Source organism: Gouania willdenowi, chromosome 12, assembly GCF_900634775.1.
Source record: "Gouania willdenowi chromosome 12, fGouWil2.1, whole genome shotgun sequence".
Classification (NCBI taxonomy): Eukaryota; Metazoa; Chordata; class Actinopteri; order Blenniiformes; family Gobiesocidae; genus Gouania; species Gouania willdenowi.
Window position 1 is genome coordinate 8,022,809 of NC_041055.1, and position 25,820 is coordinate 8,048,628.

At 40.0% G+C, this 25,820-nt stretch overlaps 1 protein-coding gene across 6 annotated transcripts in view; it reads left to right on the top strand.

Annotated features, from left to right (window-relative positions):
- Nucleotides 1-25,820, top strand: part of mast4 (microtubule associated serine/threonine kinase family member 4) — a 172,802-nt gene that overhangs the window by 67,869 nt on the left and 79,113 nt on the right. Inside the window, exon 1 of one of the 6 annotated variants that reach the window (XM_028463628.1) lies at nt 17,374-17,487. The exons of the other annotated variants lie outside the window; for them this stretch is intronic. Coding sequence (XP_028319429.1) covers nt 17,449-17,487 — 39 coding nt within the window. The 5' untranslated portion in view covers nt 17,374-17,448. Of the gene's footprint in view, nt 1-17,373; nt 17,488-25,820 lie in introns of those variants that run through there. 6 annotated transcript variants of the gene reach the window in all.

Below are 25,820 nucleotides of genomic sequence, written 5' to 3' on the forward strand. Positions count from 1 at the left end.
TATCTGTAAGAATTTTTTACAATTAATCCGTGTTTTTAAAATGGATTCATACAAAGAAGAGCTGGGACACCAGAACCAGCATGTAAAGACACTCTTCACAGAACGACAGCACGTCTGGTTTGAGCTTGACAAAGTCAACCACAAGAATGAGCAGCTGGAGAGGCTCTTGGAAGTGCGAGAGCAGCACTTCAAGAAGAAATATGAGAAGATTGATCAACAGAAGACTGAAATGGTCCTCAAAAGTTCTGAACTGGAATCTAAGCTCAATGCTGCGCGCCACGAGCTGGAGACCAATGATTTTATTTACAAACTAGAGATCAATCGTCTCAGTAATGAACTTGAGGCAGCGAAGATAAAAATACTGCAGATCACCACGGTTTCCTCCCAAGATGACATCCAGCAGGAGGTGATGGAGCGGAAGGAACAGCTAACCCTCGCAGAGGAGCTTAAACTGGATCTCATCAAGAAAGGACACGTCTGGAAGGGAAAATTCACTTTCCCGGAGGAGAAGCATGAATACCTAAGGCACCAAATCACCAAGGAAATGCTCGTCTGGTTCGAACTGCAGAAGCGTGAAGAAGAAGAGTACAGCCGTCTGCAGGTGGAGGCCAAACTGCAGAAGAAGAAGAAAAGTGATCACCGTAGCTGGATCCGCAAAATCTTTTGACGCAAGAATGAAGATGTGGAAGAAACTGCTGGTTCATCCAAGGATGGGTCTGAGTTAGAGAGCCACACCCTTTCTTCATCCTCTTCTTCCTCACCAAACCCTTTAGTTTAGACCAGGAGTTCCCAAACTTTTCAGCCCACGATCTCCAAAATAAGGGTGACTGAGACTGCCCACCCCCGCTATCACAGGTGGTGACTGAAAACCTGCATTTCATTGGGGAATGAAAAGTAGAATGCATCTTTGCACTGGCGGTTGGCCAATAGAGAGCGCTAGGGCGCCTTCCCTCCACTCACCTTGTTAGTTTGAGTAAGACATAAAAAAATAATAAACATTAATAATATTTCAAATTTTTTCAATTGTATTTCTGTATTTAGATAATCAGAATAAATATTATATAGATAATGATGAGTAAAGTTGTTTGGTTTATCTGTGTCTGATTTGTGACGTGTTTCTGCCTTGGGGCGCACTAATCTTTACCCATTCATTGTCCTTAAAAGTTGTACGTGTGCAGTAACTTCTCTTCAATACAAGTCTATGGACAGCTCTGGGGCTGCGCAGAGTTGAATCAGTAGCTCAGTTACACAACACCACCTCCCGCCATGGGAGGGGCTAACGTCACAGTCGTCCGTCATAAAGTGACATAAAATGATGAAAGAGAAACTAAATAACTCTGCTTTTTAAAGCACTTTTCAGAAAAGGCAAAGAAACATGAAGAAACTAGGAACAACTAAATTTGATGATTTCCAATTTTGTCCATTTTTTTTAAACTAGGTCTTAAAATATATTTTGTCAGGTCTTATTTTATGTATGTTCATTTACCACATTCTTTTTTGATATAAACAATAGAGGGTTATATCAAACGGTACATGTTTTTATCTCGCACTACGACATACAGTATATCGGTATATCACACAGCATTATACACGAGCATCGATTACATCCTCTTGACATATTGCCTAGGCGGGCTTCTCTCTTGCTTTAAACAATGATGCACAAACGGGTGTTAGTTACTTTGCTCTTGGCGCAAGGGACACCTTAGAGAATGGAGAACAAAGGGTAGCAAAGTGGCTGCAGGTGTCCTCAGGTGAATGGAGGGCCATCCAAGCAGATCGCATGTAGTAATTAAATGGTGTGGCAGATGTATGTGTTTCTCAGTTATGCAGATTTAAAAGATAGTTAAAACAACCCATGCATGCCTATAAGTCCCTTTTGTGTCCAAGTGTGCAACAATTATTACGACGTTACTGATTAGAATAAGAAAAAACAACAGAAAACCCACTACGTTGATTGAAACACGGCGCAGGGGGGAATATCACAGTGTAGGGGATCAAAATACTGGCAATGGGGCCCCCGACTTTTATCTGCGCTAGCGAGAACCTACAGTTGCACTTTGAATAAAATTTTACTTGTGATCACGATTATGGCCTCCATGATTAAATTAACCTGATCGTCAGCGATTTCTACATTTAAAATGGGTCTTGCTAAAAAATGACCTTTTGTGGTCAATTTGTAATAATGTTGTAATAAATGTTAAACCTACCTATCAGCAACACCACCAAGCAGTGAGCTGCATTCTATTTTGGAACTCAGCAGTTAAGGAGTTAAACATGTGACCATTGGATGCCATGGTGATCACGACATCAAAGCCCTATAGCTCAGTGCCTTTCATCTCAGTCTTGGAAGTTTTCGGAAGGAAGCAGCCAGAGGAACACTTCACCTTGTACCTATATATCTTGAAGTTTTTGTAGTCTATTAACCACTGTCAAATATCTGTAAGAATTTTTTACAATTAATCCGTGTTTTTAAAATGGATTCATACAAAGAAGAGCTGGGACACCAGAACCAGCATGTAAAGACACTCTTCACAGAACGACAGCACGTCTGGTTTGAGCTTGACAAAGTCAACCACAAGAATGAGCAGCTGGAGAGGCTCTTGGAAGTGCGAGAGCAGCACTTCAAGAAGAAATATGAGAAGATTGATCAACAGAAGACTGAAATGGTCCTCAAAAGTTCTGAACTGGAATCTAAGCTCAATGCTGCGCGCCACGAGCTGGAGACCAATGATTTTATTTACAAACTAGAGATCAATCGTCTCAGTAATGAACTTGAGGCAGCGAAGATAAAAATACTGCAGATCACCACGGTTTCCTCCCAAGATGACATCCAGCAGGAGGTGATGGAGCGGAAGGAACAGCTAACCCTCGCAGAGGAGCTTAAACTGGATCTCATCAAGAAAGGACACGTCTGGAAGGGAAAATTCACTTTCCCGGAGGAGAAGCATGAATACCTAAGGCACCAAATCACCAAGGAAATGCTCGTCTGGTTCGAACTGCAGAAGCGTGAAGAAGAAGAGTACAGCCGTCTGCAGGTGGAGGCCAAACTGCAGAAGAAGAAGAAAAGTGATCACCGTAGCTGGATCCGCAAAATCTTTTGACGCAAGAATGAAGATGTGGAAGAAACTGCTGGTTCATCCAAGGATGGGTCTGAGTTAGAGAGCCACACCCTTTCTTCATCCTCTTCTTCCTCACCAAACCCTTTAGTTTAGACCAGGAGTTCCCAAACTTTTCAGCCCACGATCTCCAAAATAAGGGTGACTGAGACTGCCCACCCCCGCTATCACAGGTGGTGACTGAAAACCTGCATTTCATTGGGGAATGAAAAGTAGAATGCATCTTTGCACTGGCGGTTGGCCAATAGAGAGCGCTAGGGCGCCTTCCCTCCACTCACCTTGTTAGTTTGAGTAAGACATAAAAAAATAATAAACATTAATAATATTTCAAATTTTTTCAATTGTATTTCTGTATTTAGATAATCAGAATAAATATTATATAGATAATGATGAGTAAAGTTGTTTGGTTTATCTGTGTCTGATTTGTGACGTGTTTCTGCCTTGGGGCGCACTAATCTTTACCCATTCATTGTCCTTAAAAGTTGTACGTGTGCAGTAACTTCTCTTCAATACAAGTCTATGGACAGCTCTGGGGCTGCGCAGAGTTGAATCAGTAGCTCAGTTACACAACACCACCTCCCGCCATGGGAGGGGCTAACGTCACAGTCGTCCGTCATAAAGTGACATAAAATGATGAAAGAGAAACTAAATAACTCTGCTTTTTAAAGCACTTTTCAGAAAAGGCAAAGAAACATGAAGAAACTAGGAACAACTAAATTTGATGATTTCCAATTTTGTCCATTTTTTTTAAACTAGGTCTTAAAATATATTTTGACAGGTCTTATTTTATGTATGTTCATTTACCACATTCTTTTTTGATATAAACAATAGAGGGTTATATCAAACGGTACATGTTTTTATCTCGCACTACGACATACAGTATATCGGTATATCACACAGCATTATACACGAGCATCGATTACATCCTCTTGACATATTGCCTAGGCGGGCTTCTCTCTTGCTTTAAACAATGATGCACAAACGGGTGTTAGTTACTTTGCTCTTGGCGCAAGGGACACCTCAGAGAATGGAGAACAAAGGGTAGCAAAGTGGCTGCAGGTGTCCTCAGGTGAATGGAGGGCCATCCAAGCAGATCGCATGTAGTAATTAAATGGTGTGGCAGATGTATGTGTTTCTCAGTTATGCAGATTTAAAAGATAGTTAAAACAACCCATGCATGCCTATAAGTCCCTTTTGTGTCCAAGTGTGCAACAATTATTACGACGTTACTGATTAGAATAAGAAAAAACAACAGAAAACCCACTGCGTTGATTGAAACACGGCGCAGGGGGGAATATCACAGTGTAGGGGATCAAAATACTGGCAATGGGGCCCCCGACTTTTATCTGCGCTAGCGAGAACCTACAGTTGCACTTTGAATAAAATTTTACTTGTGATCACGATTATGGCCTCCATGATTAAATTAACCTGATCGTCAGCGATTTCTACATTTAAAATGGGTCTTGCTAAAAAATGACCTTTTGTGGTCAATTTGTAATAATGTTGTAATAAATGTTAAACCTACCTATCAGCAACACCACCAAGCAGTGAGCTGCATTCTATTTTGGAACTCAGCAGTTAAGGAGTTAAACATGTGACCATTGGATGCCATGGTGATCATGACATCAAAGCCCTATAGCCCAGTGCCTTTCATCTCAGTCTTAGAAGTTTTCGAGAGTCTAAGGAAGCAGCCAGAGGAACACTTCACCTTGTACCTATATATCTTGAAGTTTTTGTAGTCTATTAACCACTGTCAAATATCTGTAAGAATTTTTTACAATTAATCCGTGTTTTTAAAATGGATTCATACAAAGAAGAGCTGGGACACCAGAACCAGCATGTAAAGACACTCTTCACAGAACGACAGCACGTCTGGTTTGAGCTTGACAAAGTCAACCACAAGAATGAGCAGCTGGAGAGGCTCTTGGAAGTGCGAGAGCAGCACTTCAAGAAGAAATATGAGAAGATTGATCAACAGAAGACTGAAATGGTCCTCAAAAGTTCTGAACTGGAATCTAAGCTCAATGCTGCGCGCCACGAGCTGGAGACCAATGATTTTATTTACAAACTAGAGATCAATCGTCTCAGTAATGAACTTGAGGCAGCGAAGATAAAAATACTGCAGATCACCACGGTTTCCTCCCAAGATGACATCCAGCAGGAGGTGATGGAGCGGAAGGAACAGCTAACCCTCGCAGAGGAGCTTAAACTGGATCTCATCAAGAAAGGACACGTCTGGAAGGGAAAATTCACTTTCCCGGAGGAGAAGCATGAATACCTAAGGCACCAAATCACCAAGGAAATGCTCGTCTGGTTCGAACTGCAGAAGCGTGAAGAAGAAGAGTACAGCCGTCTGCAGGTGGAGGCCAAACTGCAGAAGAAGAAGAAAAGTGATCACCGTAGCTGGATCCGCAAAATCTTTTGACGCAAGAATGAAGATGTGGAAGAAACTGCTGGTTCATCCAAGGATGGGTCTGAGTTAGAGAGCCACACCCTTTCTTCATCCTCTTCTTCCTCACCAAACCCTTTAGTTTAGACCAGGAGTTCCCAAACTTTTCAGCCCACGATCTCCAAAATAAGGGTGACTGAGACTGCCCACCCCCGCTATCACAGGTGGTGACTGAAAACCTGCATTTCATTGGGGAATGAAAAGTAGAATGCATCTTTGCACTGGCGGTTGGCCAATAGAAAGCGCTAGGGCGCCTTCCCTCCACTCACCTTGTTAGTTTGAGTAAGACATAAAAAAATAATAAACATTAATAATATTTCAAATTTTTTCAATTGTATTTCTGTATTTAGATAATCAGAATAAATATTATATAGATAATGATGAGTAAAGTTGTTTGGTTTATCTGTGTCTGATTTGTGACGTGTTTCTGCCTTGGGGCGCACTAATCTTTACCCATTCATTGTCCTTAAAAGTTGTACGTGTGCAGTAACTTCTCTTCAATACAAGTCTATGGACAGCTCTGGGGCTGCGCAGAGTTGAATCAGTAGCTCAGTTACACAACACCACCTCCCGCCATGGGAGGGGCTAACGTCACAGTCGTCCGTCATAAAGTGACATAAAATGATGAAAGAGAAACTAAATAACTCTGCTTTTTAAAGCACTTTTCAGAAAAGGCAAAGAAACATGAAGAAACTAGGAACAACTAAATTTGATGATTTCCAATTTTGTCCATTTTTTTTAAACTAGGTCTTAAAATATATTTTGTCAGGTCTTATTTTATGTATGTTCATTTACCACATTCTTTTTTGATATAAACAATAGAGGGTTATATCAAACGGTACATGTTTTTATCTCGCACTACGACATACAGTATATCGGTATATCACACAGCATTATACACGAGCATCGATTACATCCTCTTGACATATTGCCTAGGCGGGCTTCTCTCTTGCTTTAAACAATGATGCACAAACGGGTGTTAGTTACTTTGCTCTTGGCGCAAGGGACACCTCAGAGAATGGAGAACAAAGGGTAGCAAAGTGGCTGCAGGTGTCCTCAGGTGAATGGAGGGCCATCCAAGCAGATCGCATGTAGTAATTAAATGGTGTGGCAGATGTATGTGTTTCTCAGTTATGCAGATTTAAAAGATAGTTAAAACAACCCATGCATGCCTATAAGTCCCTTTTGTGTCCAAGTGTGCAACAATTATTACGACGTTACTGATTAGAATAAGAAAAAACAACAGAAAACCCACTACGTTGATTGAAACACGGCGCAGGGGGGAATATCACAGTGTAGGGGATCAAAATACTGGCAATGGGGCCCCCGACTTTTATCTGCGCTAGCGAGAACCTACAGTTGCACTTTGAATAAAATTTTACTTGTGATCACGATTATGGCCTCCATGATTAAATTAACCTGATCGTCAGCGATTTCTACATTTAAAATGGGTCTTGCTAAAAAATGACCTTTTGTGGTCAATTTGTAATAATGTTGTAATAAATGTTAAACCTACCTATCAGCAACACCACCAAGCAGTGAGCTGCATTCTATTTTGGAACTCAGCAGTTAAGGAGTTAAACATGTGACCATTGGATGCCATGGTGATCACGACATCAAAGCCCTATAGCTCAGTGCCTTTCATCTCAGTCTTGGAAGTTTTCGGAAGGAAGCAGCCAGAGGAACACTTCACCTTGTACCTATATATCTTGAAGTTTTTGTAGTCTATTAACCACTGTCAAATATCTGTAAGAATTTTTTACAATTAATCCGTGTTTTTAAAATGGATTCATACAAAGAAGAGCTGGGACACCAGAACCAGCATGTAAAGACACTCTTCACAGAACGACAGCACGTCTGGTTTGAGCTTGACAAAGTCAACCACAAGAATGAGCAGCTGGAGAGGCTCTTGGAAGTGCGAGAGCAGCACTTCAAGAAGAAATATGAGAAGATTGATCAACAGAAGACTGAAATGGTCCTCAAAAGTTCTGAACTGGAATCTAAGCTCAATGCTGCGCGCCACGAGCTGGAGACCAATGATTTTATTTACAAACTAGAGATCAATCGTCTCAGTAATGAACTTGAGGCAGCGAAGATAAAAATACTGCAGATCACCACGGTTTCCTCCCAAGATGACATCCAGCAGGAGGTGATGGAGCGGAAGGAACAGCTAACCCTCGCAGAGGAGCTTAAACTGGATCTCATCAAGAAAGGACACGTCTGGAAGGGAAAATTCACTTTCCCGGAGGAGAAGCATGAATACCTAAGGCACCAAATCACCAAGGAAATGCTCGTCTGGTTCGAACTGCAGAAGCGTGAAGAAGAAGAGTACAGCCGTCTGCAGGTGGAGGCCAAACTGCAGAAGAAGAAGAAAAGTGATCACCGTAGCTGGATCCGCAAAATCTTTTGACGCAAGAATGAAGATGTGGAAGAAACTGCTGGTTCATCCAAGGATGGGTCTGAGTTAGAGAGCCACACCCTTTCTTCATCCTCTTCTTCCTCACCAAACCCTTTAGTTTAGACCAGGAGTTCCCAAACTTTTCAGCCCACGATCTCCAAAATAAGGGTGACTGAGACTGCCCACCCCCGCTATCACAGGTGGTGACTGAAAACCTGCATTTCATTGGGGAATGAAAAGTAGAATGCATCTTTGCACTGGCGGTTGGCCAATAGAGAGCGCTAGGGCGCCTTCCCTCCACTCACCTTGTTAGTTTGAGTAAGACATAAAAAAATAATAAACATTAATAATATTTCAAATTTTTTCAATTGTATTTCTGTATTTAGATAATCAGAATAAATATTATATAGATAATGATGAGTAAAGTTGTTTGGTTTATCTGTGTCTGATTTGTGACGTGTTTCTGCCTTGGGGCGCACTAATATTTACCCATTCATTGTCCTTAAAAGTTGTACGTGTGCAGTAACTTCTCTTCAATACAAGTCTATGGACAGCTCTGGGGCTGCGCAGAGTTGAATCAGTAGCTCAGTTACACAACACCACCTCCCGCCATGGGAGGGGCTAACGTCACAGTCGTCCGTCATAAAGTGACATAAAATGATGAAAGAGAAACTAAATAACTCTGCTTTTTAAAGCACTTTTCAGAAAAGGCAAAGAAACATGAAGAAACTAGGAACAACTAAATTTGATGATTTCCAATTTTGTCCATTTTTTTTAAACTAGGTCTTAAAATATATTTTGTCAGGTCTTATTTTATGTATGTTCATTTACCACATTCTTTTTTGATATAAACAATAGAGGGTTATATCAAACGGTACATGTTTTTATCTCGCACTACGACATACAGTATATCGGTATATCACACAGCATTATACACGAGCATCGATTACATCCTCTTGACATATTGCCTAGGCGGGCTTCTCTCTTGCTTTAAACAATGATGCACAAACGGGTGTTAGTTACTTTGCTCTTGGCGCAAGGGACACCTCAGAGAATGGAGAACAAAGGGTAGCAAAGTGGCTGCAGGTGTCCTCAGGTGAATGGAGGGCCATCCAAGCAGATCGCATGTAGTAATTAAATGGTGTGGCAGATGTATGTGTTTCTCAGTTATGCAGATTTAAAAGATAGTTAAAACAACCCATGCATGCCTATAAGTCCCTTTTGTGTCCAAGTGTGCAACAATTATTACGACGTTACTGATTAGAATAAGAAAAAACAACAGAAAACCCACTACGTTGATTGAAACACGGCGCAGGGGGGAATATCACAGTGTAGGGGATCAAAATACTGGCAATGGGGCCCCCGACTTTTATCTGCGCTAGCGAGAACCTACAGTTGCACTTTGAATAAAATTTTACTTGTGATCACGATTATGGCCTCCATGATTAAATTAACCTGATCGTCAGCGATTTCTACATTTAAAATGGGTCTTGCTAAAAAATGACCTTTTGTGGTCAATTTGTAATAATGTTGTAATAAATGTTAAACCTACCTATCAGCAACACCACCAAGCAGTGAGCTGCATTCTATTTTGGAACTCAGCAGTTAAGGAGTTAAACATGTGACCATTGGATGCCATGGTGATCACGACATCAAAGCCCTATAGCTCAGTGCCTTTCATCTCAGTCTTGGAAGTTTTCGGAAGGAAGCAGCCAGAGGAACACTTCACCTTGTACCTATATATCTTGAAGTTTTTGTAGTCTATTAACCACTGTCAAATATCTGTAAGAATTTTTTACAATTAATCCGTGTTTTTAAAATGGATTCATACAAAGAAGAGCTGGGACACCAGAACCAGCATGTAAAGACACTCTTCACAGAACGACAGCACGTCTGGTTTGAGCTTGACAAAGTCAACCACAAGAATGAGCAGCTGGAGAGGCTCTTGGAAGTGCGAGAGCAGCACTTCAAGAAGAAATATGAGAAGATTGATCAACAGAAGACTGAAATGGTCCTCAAAAGTTCTGAACTGGAATCTAAGCTCAATGCTGCGCGCCACGAGCTGGAGACCAATGATTTTATTTACAAACTAGAGATCAATCGTCTCAGTAATGAACTTGAGGCAGCGAAGATAAAAATACTGCAGATCACCACGGTTTCCTCCCAAGATGACATCCAGCAGGAGGTGATGGAGCGGAAGGAACAGCTAACCCTCGCAGAGGAGCTTAAACTGGATCTCATCAAGAAAGGACACGTCTGGAAGGGAAAATTCACTTTCCCGGAGGAGAAGCATGAATACCTAAGGCACCAAATCACCAAGGAAATGCTCGTCTGGTTCGAACTGCAGAAGCGTGAAGAAGAAGAGTACAGCCGTCTGCAGGTGGAGGCCAAACTGCAGAAGAAGAAGAAAAGTGATCACCGTAGCTGGATCCGCAAAATCTTTTGACGCAAGAATGAAGATGTGGAAGAAACTGCTGGTTCATCCAAGGATGGGTCTGAGTTAGAGAGCCACACCCTTTCTTCATCCTCTTCTTCCTCACCAAACCCTTTAGTTTAGACCAGGAGTTCCCAAACTTTTCAGCCCACGATCTCCAAAATAAGGGTGACTGAGACTGCCCACCCCCGCTATCACAGGTGGTGACTGAAAACCTGCATTTCATTGGGGAATGAAAAGTAGAATGCATCTTTGCACTGGCGGTTGGCCAATAGAGAGCGCTAGGGCGCCTTCCCTCCACTCACCTTGTTAGTTTGAGTAAGACATAAAAAAATAATAAACATTAATAATATTTCAAATTTTTTCAATTGTATTTCTGTATTTAGATAATCAGAATAAATATTATATAGATAATGATGAGTAAAGTTGTTTGGTTTATCTGTGTCTGATTTGTGACGTGTTTCTGCCTTGGGGCGCACTAATCTTTACCCATTCATTGTCCTTAAAAGTTGTACGTGTGCAGTAACTTCTCTTCAATACAAGTCTATGGACAGCTCTGGGGCTGCGCAGAGTTGAATCAGTAGCTCAGTTACACAACACCACCTCCCGCCATGGGAGGGGCTAACGTCACAGTCGTCCGTCATAAAGTGACATAAAATGATGAAAGAGAAACTAAATAACTCTGCTTTTTAAAGCACTTTTCAGAAAAGGCAAAGAAACATGAAGAAACTAGGAACAACTAAATTTGATGATTTCCAATTTTGTCCATTTTTTTTAAACTAGGTCTTAAAATATATTTTGACAGGTCTTATTTTATGTATGTTCATTTACCACATTCTTTTTTGATATAAACAATAGAGGGTTATATCAAACGGTACATGTTTTTATCTCGCACTACGACATACAGTATATCGGTATATCACACAGCATTATACACGAGCATCGATTACATCCTCTTGACATATTGCCTAGGCGGGCTTCTCTCTTGCTTTAAACAATGATGCACAAACGGGTGTTAGTTACTTTGCTCTTGGCGCAAGGGACACCTCAGAGAATGGAGAACAAAGGGTAGCAAAGTGGCTGCAGGTGTCCTCAGGTGAATGGAGGGCCATCCAAGCAGATCGCATGTAGTAATTAAATGGTGTGGCAGATGTATGTGTTTCTCAGTTATGCAGATTTAAAAGATAGTTAAAACAACCCATGCATGCCTATAAGTCCCTTTTGTGTCCAAGTGTGCAACAATTATTACGACGTTACTGATTAGAATAAGAAAAAACAACAGAAAACCCACTGCGTTGATTGAAACACGGCGCAGGGGGGAATATCACAGTGTAGGGGATCAAAATACTGGCAATGGGGCCCCCGACTTTTATCTGCGCTAGCGAGAACCTACAGTTGCACTTTGAATAAAATTTTACTTGTGATCACGATTATGGCCTCCATGATTAAATTAACCTGATCGTCAGCGATTTCTACATTTAAAATGGGTCTTGCTAAAAAATGACCTTTTGTGGTCAATTTGTAATAATGTTGTAATAAATGTTAAACCTACCTATCAGCAACACCACCAAGCAGTGAGCTGCATTCTATTTTGGAACTCAGCAGTTAAGGAGTTAAACATGTGACCATTGGATGCCATGGTGATCACGACATCAAAGCCCTATAGCTCAGTGCCTTTCATCTCAGTCTTGGAAGTTTTCGGAAGGAAGCAGCCAGAGGAACACTTCACCTTGTACCTATATATCTTGAAGTTTTTGTAGTCTATTAACCACTGTCAAATATCAGTAAGATTTTTTTACAATTAATCCGTGTTTTTAAAATGGATTCATACAAAGAAGAGCTGGGACACCAGAACCAGCATGTAAAGACACTCTTCACAGAACGACAGCACGTCTGGTTTGAGCTTGACAACGCCAACCGCAAGAATGAGCAGCTGGAGAGGCTCTTGAAAGTGCGAGAGCAGCACTTCAAGAAACAATATGAGAAGATTGATCAACAGAAGACTGAAATAGTCCTCAAAAATTCTGAACTGGAATCTAAGCTCAATGCTGTGCGCCACGAGCTGGAGACCAATGATTTTAACTACAAACTAGAGATCAATCGTCTCAGTAATGAACTTGAGGCTGCGAAGATAAAAATTCTGCAGATCACCACGGTTTCCTCCCAAGATGACATCCAGCAGGAGGTGATGGAGCAGAAGGAACAGCTAACCCTCGCAGAGGAGCTGAAACTAGATCTCATCAAGAAAGGACACGTCTGGAAGGGAAAATTCACTTTCCCGGAGGAGAAGCATGAATACCTAAGGCACCAAATCACCAAGGAAATGCTCGTCTGGTTCGAACTGCAGAAGCGTGAAGAAGAAGAGTACAGCCGTCTGCAGGTGGAGGCCAAACTGCAGAAGAAGAAGAAAAGTGATCACCGTAGCTGGATCCGCAAAATCTTTTGACGCAAGAATGAAGATGTGGAAGAAACTGCTGGTTCATCCAAGGATGGGTCTGAGTTAGAGAGCCACACCCTTTCTTCATCCTCTTCTTCCTCACCAAACCCTTTAGTTTAGACCAGGAGTTCCCAAACTTTTCAGCCCACGATCTCCAAAATAAGGGTGACTGAGACTGCCAAACCCCGCTATCCCAGGTGGTGACTGAAAACCTGCATTTCATTGGGGAATGAAAAGTAGAATGCATCTTTGCACTGGCGGTTGGCCAATAGAGAGCGCTAGGGCGCCTTCCCTCCACTCACCTTGTTAGTTTGAGTAAGACATAAAAAAATAATAAACATTAATAATATTTCAAATTTTTTCAATTGTATATACTGTGTCTGTATTTAGATAATCAGAATAAATATTATATAGATAATGATGAGTAAAGTTGTTTGGTTTATCTGTGTCTGATTTGTGACGTGTTTCTGCCTTGGGGCGCACTAATCTTTACCCATTCATTGTCCTTAAAAGTTGTACGTGTGCAGTAACTTCTCTTCAATACAAGTCTATGGACAGCTCTGGGGCTGCGCAGAGTTGAATCAGCAGCTCAGTTACACAACACCACCTCCCGCCATGGGAGGGGCTAACGTCACAGTTGTCCGTCATACAGTGACTGATTGATAGGAGAAGCAAAATGATGAAAGAGAAACTAAATAACTTTGCTTTTTAAAGCACTTTTCAGAAAAGGCAAAGAAACATGAACAAACTAGGAACAACTAAATTTGATGATTTCCAATCTTGTCCATATTTTTTAAACTAGGTCTTAAAATATATTTTGTCAGGTCATATTTTATGTATGTTCATTTTTCAAAGCTGCACCAACCCTGTTTTTGCTGTATATCCATTTTGGAGTTGTAGCCCCCCATCTACCTATAAAAGCCAGGGAGGTGTGTGGATGTGGAACAAATATCTCCCCGACGCGGTGCCAGTTCGACCTGAAACTCGGTCAACGGGTTCCAAATACCCCGAGTGTGTGTATCTGTTATTTTGGAGAAATTTGGTCATTTCAAAATGTTTATTTTAATTTTATTTCACTTCTGGACGGCCCGAAATGAAACCTATTCAGCTTTTGACCCCAGGGTGTGAGGGGGCGCTAGCGCACCATCTGTTGAGAGACGACTTCCGGCATGTCAAAACATTAATTTTATAATTACGGCTCCCTTACAGCGTGCTACTTCCGGTTCCGGGTTCATGACATCACCATGTCGCAGGTTGTTTGGGTTAAAAAAAAAAAAAAAGGTCAATATTAAAAACGTTTTTGTACCGCTAAAATTCATTAAAGTTAATTTTTCATGGTTATTTAATATTATTCCCGTGATTCCAAACTTCCTTTAAACCTCCGGTCACGGACTTCACTCCCTTCGTCTCATGACTGTGAGCAGTGGCTGTGCTGACGGACGTTACTCAACCTTATCACAAACTATCTGGTTATTCAGACAGAGGAATGTAACGTTTTTGTGGGTCCACAACACGGCTCTACTTTGGTTATTGTTTGTTCTGCGCAAGGTTAAGTGTTCTTATATTATTCTATGTGCTAAGAAAGGATGCTAGCAGCTACAATGTAAACACACGCACACACGGCTGATGCGGAGCACACAGAGCCGTTTAGAGAGAGTTGCGACTTTGGTGTTGCAAAACGTTTATTTTTCACGGTACTTCCGTGTCTCTCTTAGCAAGACGCGTGTGTGTGTGAAGATAACGCACGGAGGAGATGGATGTACACACACACACACACACACACACACACACACACACACACAGTATTTATAATAAAAATATACTAAATGAGTAAAATAAAACAAAAAACTAAACAATATTTATACAAAAAGTACACAAAATTACAACAGAAATGCATAAAAATATACAAAAATGCTCCAAAAACACACAAAATTGCTCCAAAAAACATACATTACAGAAAAATACATCAAACAAAAATAAATAAAAATGAGTATTAAAAACAACAAACACATTTATCATGCACATGTCCCGTAAAATTAAACCATTTGCAAAACGTTTATTTTTTCGTTGTACTTCCATGTCTCTCTTAGCAAGATGCGAAAAATGCACAAAAATACAACTGAAAGATAAATATAACACAATGATGACTTCAAAAACATACATTACAGAAAAATACAACAAAAATATGAAAATGGCTCAAAATACACAAAACTAAATATTTATACAAAAAATACACAAAACTAAATATTTATACAAAAAATACACAAAACTAAATATTTACACAAAAAATACACAAAATGACTCCTCAATCACACTACAATGGCACCAAAAACAATAATTATACAAAAAATGCACAAAAACACAACAGAAAGATACAAAAATACTAGGGATGTAACGATTCACTCAACTCCCGATACAATGTCATTCACTGTACTGGGTTCACGATACGATTCTGTCACGATTTATTTTACAAAATGAGACTGTAGACAAATGATGACTGAAAAATATTCCTTTATTTTTTTTGGGAAAATACTGTATTATTTTATTTTTATTTTTCATTGTCAAAAAAATACCTTGATAAACTATTCAAAACAATGCAATTTAACTAAAAATAAATCTTGAATGAAATAAATAAAGGAATAATACAAATGAAGAACAAGCTTATTAATTTTAATTCTGGTTCTATAGTAAACAATGCAAAACTGCATAATAGTTCTTTTTACTTTTAAAAGTGCAACTGAAAATGTATTTTGTGCCTTAACAGTCATTGCACTGATTTACGTCAGATATTTGTTTGGACCAGCAGAGGGCGCTGGTAATAGTTGAGAAAAATGCACCAGCCGCCACTGCATCATTGTTGCACTAAACTAAAGCTAAACTAACACTTTATTGTAAAACAGACAAAATAAAGGTGACGGAGACTGTCGACCCCCGCTATCCCAAGTGGTGACGGAAGATCTGCATTCCATTGGGGAATGGAGAGGTGGTCGGTGGGTTCACACATTTAAGCCTAGCAGGTGGGTGCTCGGCCTGTGTGTTGAGGCTTGGGCCGTCGCGTAGAACACAATTACATTGGGAAGCTGCAGTCGGCTATGGCGGTTCGCTTTTGGGGGGTGTTCCTGCGCTTCGTTGGGTCTCTCCAAGCTGTGTCGGCCTTGCGGGGTGTGTGGGATCCCCTCCTTTTCTGTTGTGGCTGGATGTTGGCCTCCTCTCCCAGGGATCTTGGTGGCAGTCTCTGCGGTGTTTTGGCCCGGCCCGGTGCGTTGTAAGTGGGCACGCTGGGGATATTCTATCATCTGTGCTGGGACGGGGTTGTGTGGCCCTTAGGTATGATGCTGCTTGGTGGTGCTCATTGATCCGGTGGTTGGGGATGCTGTCGATTGCCTGGTGGGTCTGTCTTGCTGTCTAGGATGGGGGGTGGGTCCGGCCACCCTTGGCTGGGGGGCTGCTGCACCACACCAGGTATGTGTTGTTGGTGTGCCTCCCTCTCGCCGTGGCCTGGGCTGCTGTCCTTGTGCCGGAGGGTGCCCTCGGGGTCCAGCGGGCTCAGGTTGCTTGCTGGGCCGATCTTGGCGGGGGGCGAGGGCCGTGCTCTTGCATGCCTGCGGGTGCGGCATGGGGCGGCTCCTCCTTGGACGGTGCCCTGCGGGGCTGCTGTCCTACCTGAATGATGTCTCTTTAAGCCCGAACCCATCAACCAGACACTATTTACATTTGTGTACTTATTGTGTATGGTCTTTTCAATTCAATAGGAATAGGAAAAAAATGAAACAAACTAGAACAATCTGGTTCGTCGTAGATCATGTAGATTTTTTCCTGACCTCCTTGCCACGAGATAGCACTCAACTATACATCTTGAGACGTTTTAATATCGCAATATCTTGTTGCACGATATATCGCCCAACCTTTTGCCAAAGGAGATGTTTTTTGTTTGCATTTGTTTGTGTGTTTTTTTCCTCTTCAAACTTTATAAACTTCAGGTCTTTGTGGTTTACTTTTAAAGGGCATTTTTGTCTTTTTACTGAAAGCTCCTAAAAACCAGCCTTCCTGCTAATGCTTATTGTTGTCTTCGCTCCTTTCCTTTCCCCCTCTCACCTTAAATGCCAGCTGTAATCGCAGCCTTCATGCCTCTGTCCTTTCCCTTACTTTCAGGTGTGTGTTGTTGTGCTCTTTCCGCCGACTGCGATAAGAGCGGTGAGCTCCACAGGATGCTCCATTCATTGTCCAGCTTGGAGCAGAACAATCCCAGGGAGGATATCCTCTCATTTTCACGGTCATCTCGGGTGCTAAAAAAGCGTGGCGGCTGGGTGAAATGAGTCTGGGGGCTCCCGCTTGTCCCTTCCCTATCCCTCCACCCCCACCCCCAACCCCACCCCGTTGCTACGCAATACTAGAGCTGCCCATCTCCTCTCTCTCCCGCTCTATGCTTCACTCCTGAAGTTACAGAGCAGAGAAACAAGAGGAGGTGTCAGCTGACCGCCCGCCTCCAATCAGATAAGTTGTGATGAAAGTGTTTAGCAGCTGCTAAGATCAGATTTAGCTGAAGGGAGGGAGGAGGCAGTGCAGCATGGCAGAGCTCTGTTAGTGCTGCAGGAGAAACCGGCGCTCCTCGCCATGGACGAGTCCAGCATTCTGCGGAGGCGAGGGTTACAGGTAGGACAGCCAATCGGGCTCATGGATCAGTGTCTGCCTGCTGTGCTGCTCAGATTCTGATTTTATTCCTCTGTTCCACACTTTTCACTGGGAGAGCTTTTCCCTTCATGTCATTGCAGTGCATGGATCTTCTACTTTTCTTCTTTTTCCCCTGTGAATATTCATCTTGTATTTACTTTTCCACTCACTCCTCCAGGTTTGTGTGAGTGTGTGCACGCTCACAGGAGTGATGACTGTTACAAAGCTTTCTTGAGCTTTATTGACTTCTTTTATGATAATTGAGCGCACAGCGGGGCTTTCGCGCTCTGCCTGGGATCCACGGGTTGAATCGTGAGCCGACTCCAGGACAACGGTGCACACAAAAACCAACCGCAGCAAATTAGTGCTCCACACCAGATGTAAATAAGTGTGAAATTGAAGGGTCGGAGCGCCGTGGAATATGAAATTGCTTACTTCTCACCGCACGTTGTCATTCTTTTTTATCCCTGGGTCATCGAGACATTAATCATTGCCATGTAACTTTGCAGCGGCTTCTGGAACGAAACATAAATTGAAGTTGATTTATTAATTTGCCGGCTCCAGTCAGGGGCCATGTGCGTAATTGATAAAGTTTAAAAGAAGCCTCTTTCGAATTCAGCTGGAGATGCAGTATGTGGTGTGAATGTTGATGATTCATTACCTTCAGACTAACTGTGTCTGACCTTTGTAGTTTATAAAATGTGTGTTTATTAATGCATAGCTAGGTTTATTCATTATCGCTATTAATTGAGCTGTAAAACCACAACTTATTATAAAGCTGTAACATTCCATTTACTATGCAAATAAGTCAAATTTGCCTTTTGTAAATATGATTTTTTTTTTGCTCCTGTTGCACCAGCGTCTGGGTGCCGTGTCCTTCCTCCACACACAGCACTTCTTTATGCTCCCTAACATTCAGCGGTTACACCACACACAACGCTCACTTCTGTGGGTCGACCGCCTCAAAGAAGAATGTAGAAGTTAGTTTGTCGGGCAAGTGAATGCAGCTGGTTGGGCGCCAGTTTCCCATTCATTCTCAAGATGGAAAAGGATGACATCATTGGTGTCAGATCTGGATAGTGTTAAGCAGTGAGAGAGGGAGAGAGAGAAAGGGAAGTGAGCTTTGAATGTATGCTGGGTGTCTCAGAACTGTTAATCTGTTAAATAACTTTAGATTCTCCGTGTGCAGTGAAGCAGCACAGAAAAAATGTGTATTTTGACCATCTGTATTGGCAGTTTTACAGGAAGTCGAAGTCTATTGGCTGGGCGATCACAGCGCTTCTTTACATTTGTATAGGGGTCTATAGGACGAAGGTGGGACTTATATACATTAATGTTTATGAATGACCACTGACAGTAGACCATAGTAAAAGACTAGTTCAATATTTTTTCGCATTTCAAAAGAATCACACATGGGCTGTAACCTCCATTTAATATCATAAATATCTGACGACCCCAGAAACAATTTTTTTTCTAGAATTCATTTTTGATCATATTCATTAAAGTGTACTACAAATACAGATCAGCCAGGATTAGTGCGCCACCTCGGATAGTTTTATACTGCATTTCATTTGAACTAGATTTATATTTGAGAAAGTTTAAGTGTAGGATACACTTATCTGATATTTATTTACTTTGTTACCAAAGTTTTTTTTTTTCAGGTATCTCGCCTGAAATTTTAATTCCAGGCGACCCCACATGGGTTCCCAACCCCAAGGTTGAAAAACACACGAGGTTAAGCATTAATTGGTATAACATTAGCCCAGATAAGCCAATATCTAATCAATTGATGCGCCATTTACTATATATTTGAGTTTCTCTTTTTCTATTTCAATTTACAAAAACTGTTTTGGTTAATTTGCCTAAAGCTAAATAATGAAAAAAGCTGCTGCACAGCAATGGTTGGGGCCAGGTAATTTTAGTCCAAAGAAGACGGCAGCAGTTGGTGTTTAAAGGCATATTTGAAGCAGCTGTTAATAATTCAGTTATTAAGACAAAATACGCACATTGCATTTAGGCAGGATGGAGATGTTGGTCATTTGTTTTTAACAATGATTTTTTGGCTAAGTGAAAAATGGCATAAGTGAAAAATTGATGTTTAAAAAGCAGTTTTTGCATTTACTCCAATTGTTCACATGACAGTAAAATTCAAAATGCTGTAAAAAAAATAAAAAAATAATTATATATATATATAAATAAATAAATAAATAAAAAATCAGTTTGGAAAATATCTGAATATGAACATTGAAAATGTATTGAACAAGAATTTGAAAGCATATGTTTACGATATGCTCAGAATGCAGCTCACTGCTAGCAGTGTGGGCTAACTGCTAGCAGTGTGAGCTAACTGCTAGCAGTGTGAGCTAACTACTAGCAGTGTGAGCTAACTGCTAGCAGTGTAAGTTAACTGTAAGCTTGCTGTCTATTCTAAACATTTCATCTGGGTAGGAGAGGAGTTATACTGTCGTCCTGTGTTCACATACAGTCAGTTAATTATTTACTTACTTGCAGTTTTAGTTTATTTTTGTAAATTTTGCCATGTTGGAAGATAAGTGTTATAAAGTGTGTGAGTGGGAATTGGTCTGTTAACTTTAACAATGACATGAAAAACTGTGCTTTTCTTCTCTGTCATGTCTTTTAATCACAGTTTAGTATATCCTACTTAGCATGGTGAAATGTTTCAATGCTAAGCTAAATCAATGCTGTTCATTATTCAAAATCATAATCAAATCCACATTTATTGCTGGAGGACAGGATAAAGCACGCTGCCAAACCATCTGCATGTTATCGATCAAATGTCTTCACAAAGCATTTTGATTTACAAATGATGAGAAAACTGTCAAAAAAAAGGTCAAACTGAAGATTTGTGCATAAATCTGCTTTCTCGGTATAATTTTGAGAAACCAACTGTCACCACTATTGGCGTGATCCTTAATCACTCAGAGCAACAAAGCTTTTTTGTGTTTGTCATACTATGGAAAGAATAATGACCATCGGCGCATTGTATTATTAGGCTTTTTAGGAAGATAAAGTGTGATAAACCACAAAATAAGTTGGCAGAGAATGATTATGATCTCATGTTTCCTGGGTAGAAAAACCAAAATAACTTTTTGTTTCAGCATTTAGTCAGTAAAAGCTGTCAGTGGGTGGTCTCTTTTCGGATTTATTGTGTTATAATATTGATTTTAATGCATCTTTGCTTCAGGTTGCCAATTAAAGCTCTAAGACTATAAGTCTAAATGGTGATTTTAAAAACAAAATAAAATGACGAATCGCTTCCAAGTCAATTGTACCCAATATTTTTCTTTTAATGCAGCACTTCCTGTTTAGATGAACACAAAACCGATATTCTCAATGAACTGTTTTGTCTGTTCACTCGTGTTTTAAGTATGTTGCGGTAATTTACTTTGATCTCCTGACATGAGTCAACTGCCAGCTGTCAGTCTTCCTCATTACATCTCGTGATTGCTTTGATGTAGCCCGATGAGCTCTTTTCTAAGGAAAGTATCTGCTGATCGCTTTCATGTGTCCTTATGAGTTCTGGGCCACGCCCAGAAATAACTCAGTTGGCAGTTGAAACATGTCGGGAGATCAAAGTAAATTTCCTGAAAAAAATTGTCTGAATGCATGAAACCTTCAACATATTATAAAAGATTGAATACAAGAGAAATACCCGGATGTATACAATATCAAAATATTTTTGTAGTGTACATGGTGGGCAGACTAGTCATACTCAACCGCCCCATGATGCTTTGCGAGCGGAACGTAAAATCTTTCTGAGACAGGCTTCAAGCTAAAAGTGAAACATCCTCTTTTCAAAATAAAATAATCTCTTCCTGTCTTCCATTTGCTTTTTAATGCTTTTATAAATAGGGCTCTTGTTTTGAAGTTAACGAGAAGTTTTGTTAGTCGCACAATGGTGTGTCTTAGAAAATCTCAGAAATGTTGGAACTAAATGTGTTTCCGCAAGTTTTATGGGTAAAATGAGCCCATGTTGATATTCTACTGAGTCACTTTCTCACTTGAAATGTTTTCAGAACTTTCAAAGGTGGAGAATCAGAGATAATTTAGCCTCATTGTGTTTCAGGTTTTTGGCTATGTAGGTTTGAAATGCATCTTGAGAAACTTGAAATTATACTTTAGTGGGAACGCTCATCATCGGTCATTTTTTTTTTTTTTTTATCATACTAGTAATGTATAGTAGACGGTATATACTGTAGTTTATCGTACATTTGGAACACAGCCACAGACTACACGTACAATAATCTTTTTTTTTTTTTTTTTTTGTCTGCACATGCTGTCAATCATAATCAGTCTTGATATATTATTGGTGCTACTTACTGCCCCCCTCTGGCCAGGAGGGGTATTACAAAGACTTTCAGCCAACTGATCATCGTGATCTTCAAAAAACAAATTTATGCTTCAAAGCTTCTTTATATTCTGTATTATAATTATTATGCTAATTTGTAGTGTTTAGCAGGCACTTTAATTTAGCAAACTAATCTTTTTCTTTCAATGCAGCTCTTAGTTGAAACCTCTCAGAGGAAGTCTGAATGAGATGACTGACACTCGCTAACAAGCCTTTCTGTTTCTGTAATTTCCCTCTTTGTGTCACGTCTCTCACGCTCGCGCTCTCTCGCTCTCTCTCTCTCTCTCTTGCTCTCTCTGTCTCGAGACCAACCCAGGCCTTGTGTTCGTCTGCTACGACGCCTCATTACATCAAATCTATGAGAACTGTATAGATCCTAACGACTTCAACGGCAGCGCCACACGTCCTTCATCTTAATTAGAGCAGGCTGTCAGGAGCCTCTGTGCTCTACTGTACTTTTGACATCCATCTAACGTCGACTCCTAATAAAAAAAGGTAGCAACACGGCCCAGCGCTGCGACATTGTGTGCCTCTAAAGAGCTCCCCGTGTGAGGCGACCTGAGCCGCAGTCCGTCGATGACACAACACAACCACACGGCCTCTGGGAAGGTTGTTTGCTGCAATGTTTTATAGCATATACTATATCCCAAATCTGATCTATAAATTATGTTTTTATTAACTAATCAGTCTGTGGAAGCTGTAATCCTGTGAGTGCTTGAAATGCAGTTTTTCTCCGCTTTGCTAATTTGAAGCTGCTTTATAGAAACACTGATGAATAGCTCCCTTCAAGAGGGAAAACGTTTCTGTCTAAAGGAGGAGAAACAGCGTCTACTCAAGTGTCCTTGTGCACTGAGTTTTCAGCGCTTCATTGAAGCTGTACAAAGAGGGCAGATAGAAAAGGTGAATTTCTGCTCGAGGAAGAAAAAGGATGTGTTTGAAATGAAAGGGAAATCGATTGAGCCATAAAACACGATTCAATTGAGGAGGTTTTTCCACAATCTTTTACGTTTTACTTACCTACACATTGATGCATTTCACACTTTTCTACAGCATAAGTTAGAGCCTCTGATTTTATGTTTCCAAATTTCCCCAAATTACATTTCAGTTCACCCATTTCCGCATAAATTGGCATATTTCCATTTTGTTTTTGTTTCATCGGCTTTCATTACAGGCTATCAAACTTCCCAAAATGTTGCCAAACAAAACGGTTAATGGTGTGAACTGTAACTGAGATTGCGTAAGATTTTGCACAAGAATTGATGCCCAGCCACTTGCTAAAGCTAGACTTTGGTAGCATAAAGACTTATTATATTACATCACATTTTGTGTGAGAATTGACAGTTCCGTCCGTCTGGAAATTTGTTTAAAATGAATTATAATAAAAAATAAAAAAATAAATTAAATATGTACAATATTGCCATTATCATTTTAGCAAGTGTTTTTTGTCCGTTTTGTCGCTATTATGGAAAATCGGAGGCCTTAAGAAGACCTGTTTAAAGAGTTTCTAAAAAGCCACTTTCATTGTGTCCAACATTACTTTACGAGTATGGCACTGAGCCATGCAATTCAACAATTGGATGCACATGTAACCACAGGGTTGATTAGATTATTTATTTTCATTTAATAATTTAAATAAACACAAAAAGTTTCATTTGAATATCAGAACAAATGCAAAAAAGTGCAAAAAAAAAAGCTAAGCTCAACGGGGCATTGATTAGCTTAAAGGCTGTGTTCAAAATGGCATACTCTGTACTATGCACTGTAAACTCAAAGAGTATATACTGTCTACTATATACTACAAGTATGATTAGGAGGATTAGGATGATGAGCGTTCCCACTGAAGTATACTTCCAAGTTTCCCAAGATGCATTTTGAACCTATGACAAAAACCTGAAGCACACTGAGGCTAAATATCTCAGTTCTTTCTCCACCTTTGAAAGTTCTGAAAACATTTTAAGTGAGAAAGTGACCAAATAAAATATCAACATGTGGTCATTTGATCCATAAAACTCGCTGAGATTTTTGGAGAATTGCCATTGTGCTACTGACAAAACTTCTGGTTAACTTTAAAACAAGAGCCCTGTTTACTATAGCGTTAAAAACTAAAGGAAGACAAGAAGAGATGTTTTTATTTTGAAAAGGGAATGTTTGACTTTTAGCTTGAAGCCGGTCTCAGGATGATTTTACGTTCCGCACGCAATGCATCATGGAGCGGTTGAGTATGACTAGTGTGTCCACTGTGCATACTTTAAAAATGTCCCGATATAGTATACATCCTGGTATTTTTTATGTACTCAATCTTTCTATGAGAATGTGAACTCACTTCATACTAATTTTAACGTCAGACAGTATGAGTAGTACGTTAGTTTAACATTTCGATCATAGTCAATACATTGGCTTCCTCTCTGTGTGTGATTGACATGGTGAATACTACCGTGACTCATTACTGCCTCTCAGGTTGGGGGTTGAATTACACCACCACCAAGTTTGATAGCCAAATTAGCTACATGGCACATGGGGGCCACCTAATTTCTGTTGATGGAGTAGATGGTGGTGTTTCTTTTCAATGTACGCTCCAAGTACAACCCAAACAAAAGACATAAGATGTGTAGCTTTTCAATTTTTTTTTCATGTTAAAATGCTGCATCTGAACCTGAAATATAAACAGTTTTACAATCAGTGAGCTAACTTTTAATTTAAAGCTTAGAGATGATTCCATTTAGATAAAATCATAGAAATAATTTCAACAGACTTGTTTTCTTGTTACTTTTTAAATAGGTTTACATTGTTTTAATTAAAAAAAAGATGTAAAATGTAGACCATTTTAAATAACAAAAACATTTTAACAATTTTTTTGCTCGGAAGAATGATCACGACCTACTAAAAATAGGTTCGTGAGCCACTTTTGGGTTCTGATCCACAGGTTGAGAACCTCATTTTTGACAACCATCTTTGGCCATTTCCTTAAAATTGTTATAGAAATCTTTTTTTTGTACATAGACATTCAACTTGCAACCTTGAGACTTGTTTTGAAATATATTCAGAGAAATCTGTTTGTTGAAATGTTGTTTTAAAAAAAAAAAAAACATCCCTCATCTTACTTTTTTATTAAAAGCTGACGTGAACATTTTCCCCAAACGAACTCTCTGCGATCAAACCGGCGCTGATGTCTCGTCTCGTTCCTGTTCACCAGCCGTGTGTCGTCTCCAGCTGTTCATCCCGCTGTCGTCTCACTTCCCGCGGTTTGCGTTTGCTCCTGTCAAACATCAGCAGACACCAGGACACAATCAACAGTGTGTGGCTGTCAAATCACTGCTTAAGCCAGCCACAATATGTTACATATTATGATGCTTGGATTTAGAGGAAAAATCTGTGACGGTTGTTAAACTCAAACGGAATTGTTTTCAACAGCTGTCAAACACCAGGCAGTGGATGTTTATGGTAATTAAAGGCAGATGGATAAATAGTAGAGGTGTAAAGAGTACTGGAGTCTCCTACTCAAGTAGAAGTACTGTTACTTCATTGAAATTGTACTCAAATACAAGTACAAGTAAGTCATACATAAGATACTTAAGTAAAACCTTTAAGTAAAAAGTAGCTCAATTAAATAGAACTCAATGTAAAAGTTCATCAATAAATCTTGTTATGTATAAACTTAAAAAGAAAGAAACCAAATCTTGCACATAAATGGAAATCTAAAATCTCCATGAAATTGAAATAAAAAAAATAATCACAAAAAATAATGATTTACTCAGTAACGGTTGGGTGTAGAAATATAATGAATTACTTTACTTCACTTAAAACATACTTAAGTACAAGTAAAATTAATGATTCATACTGAATTACTGAAATGTACTAAAAAATGTACAAGTATCCATGTAAGCAAGCAACTCAATTACAGTAATGTGAGTGCTTATAGTATAATTATTACTTTCACCTCTGATAA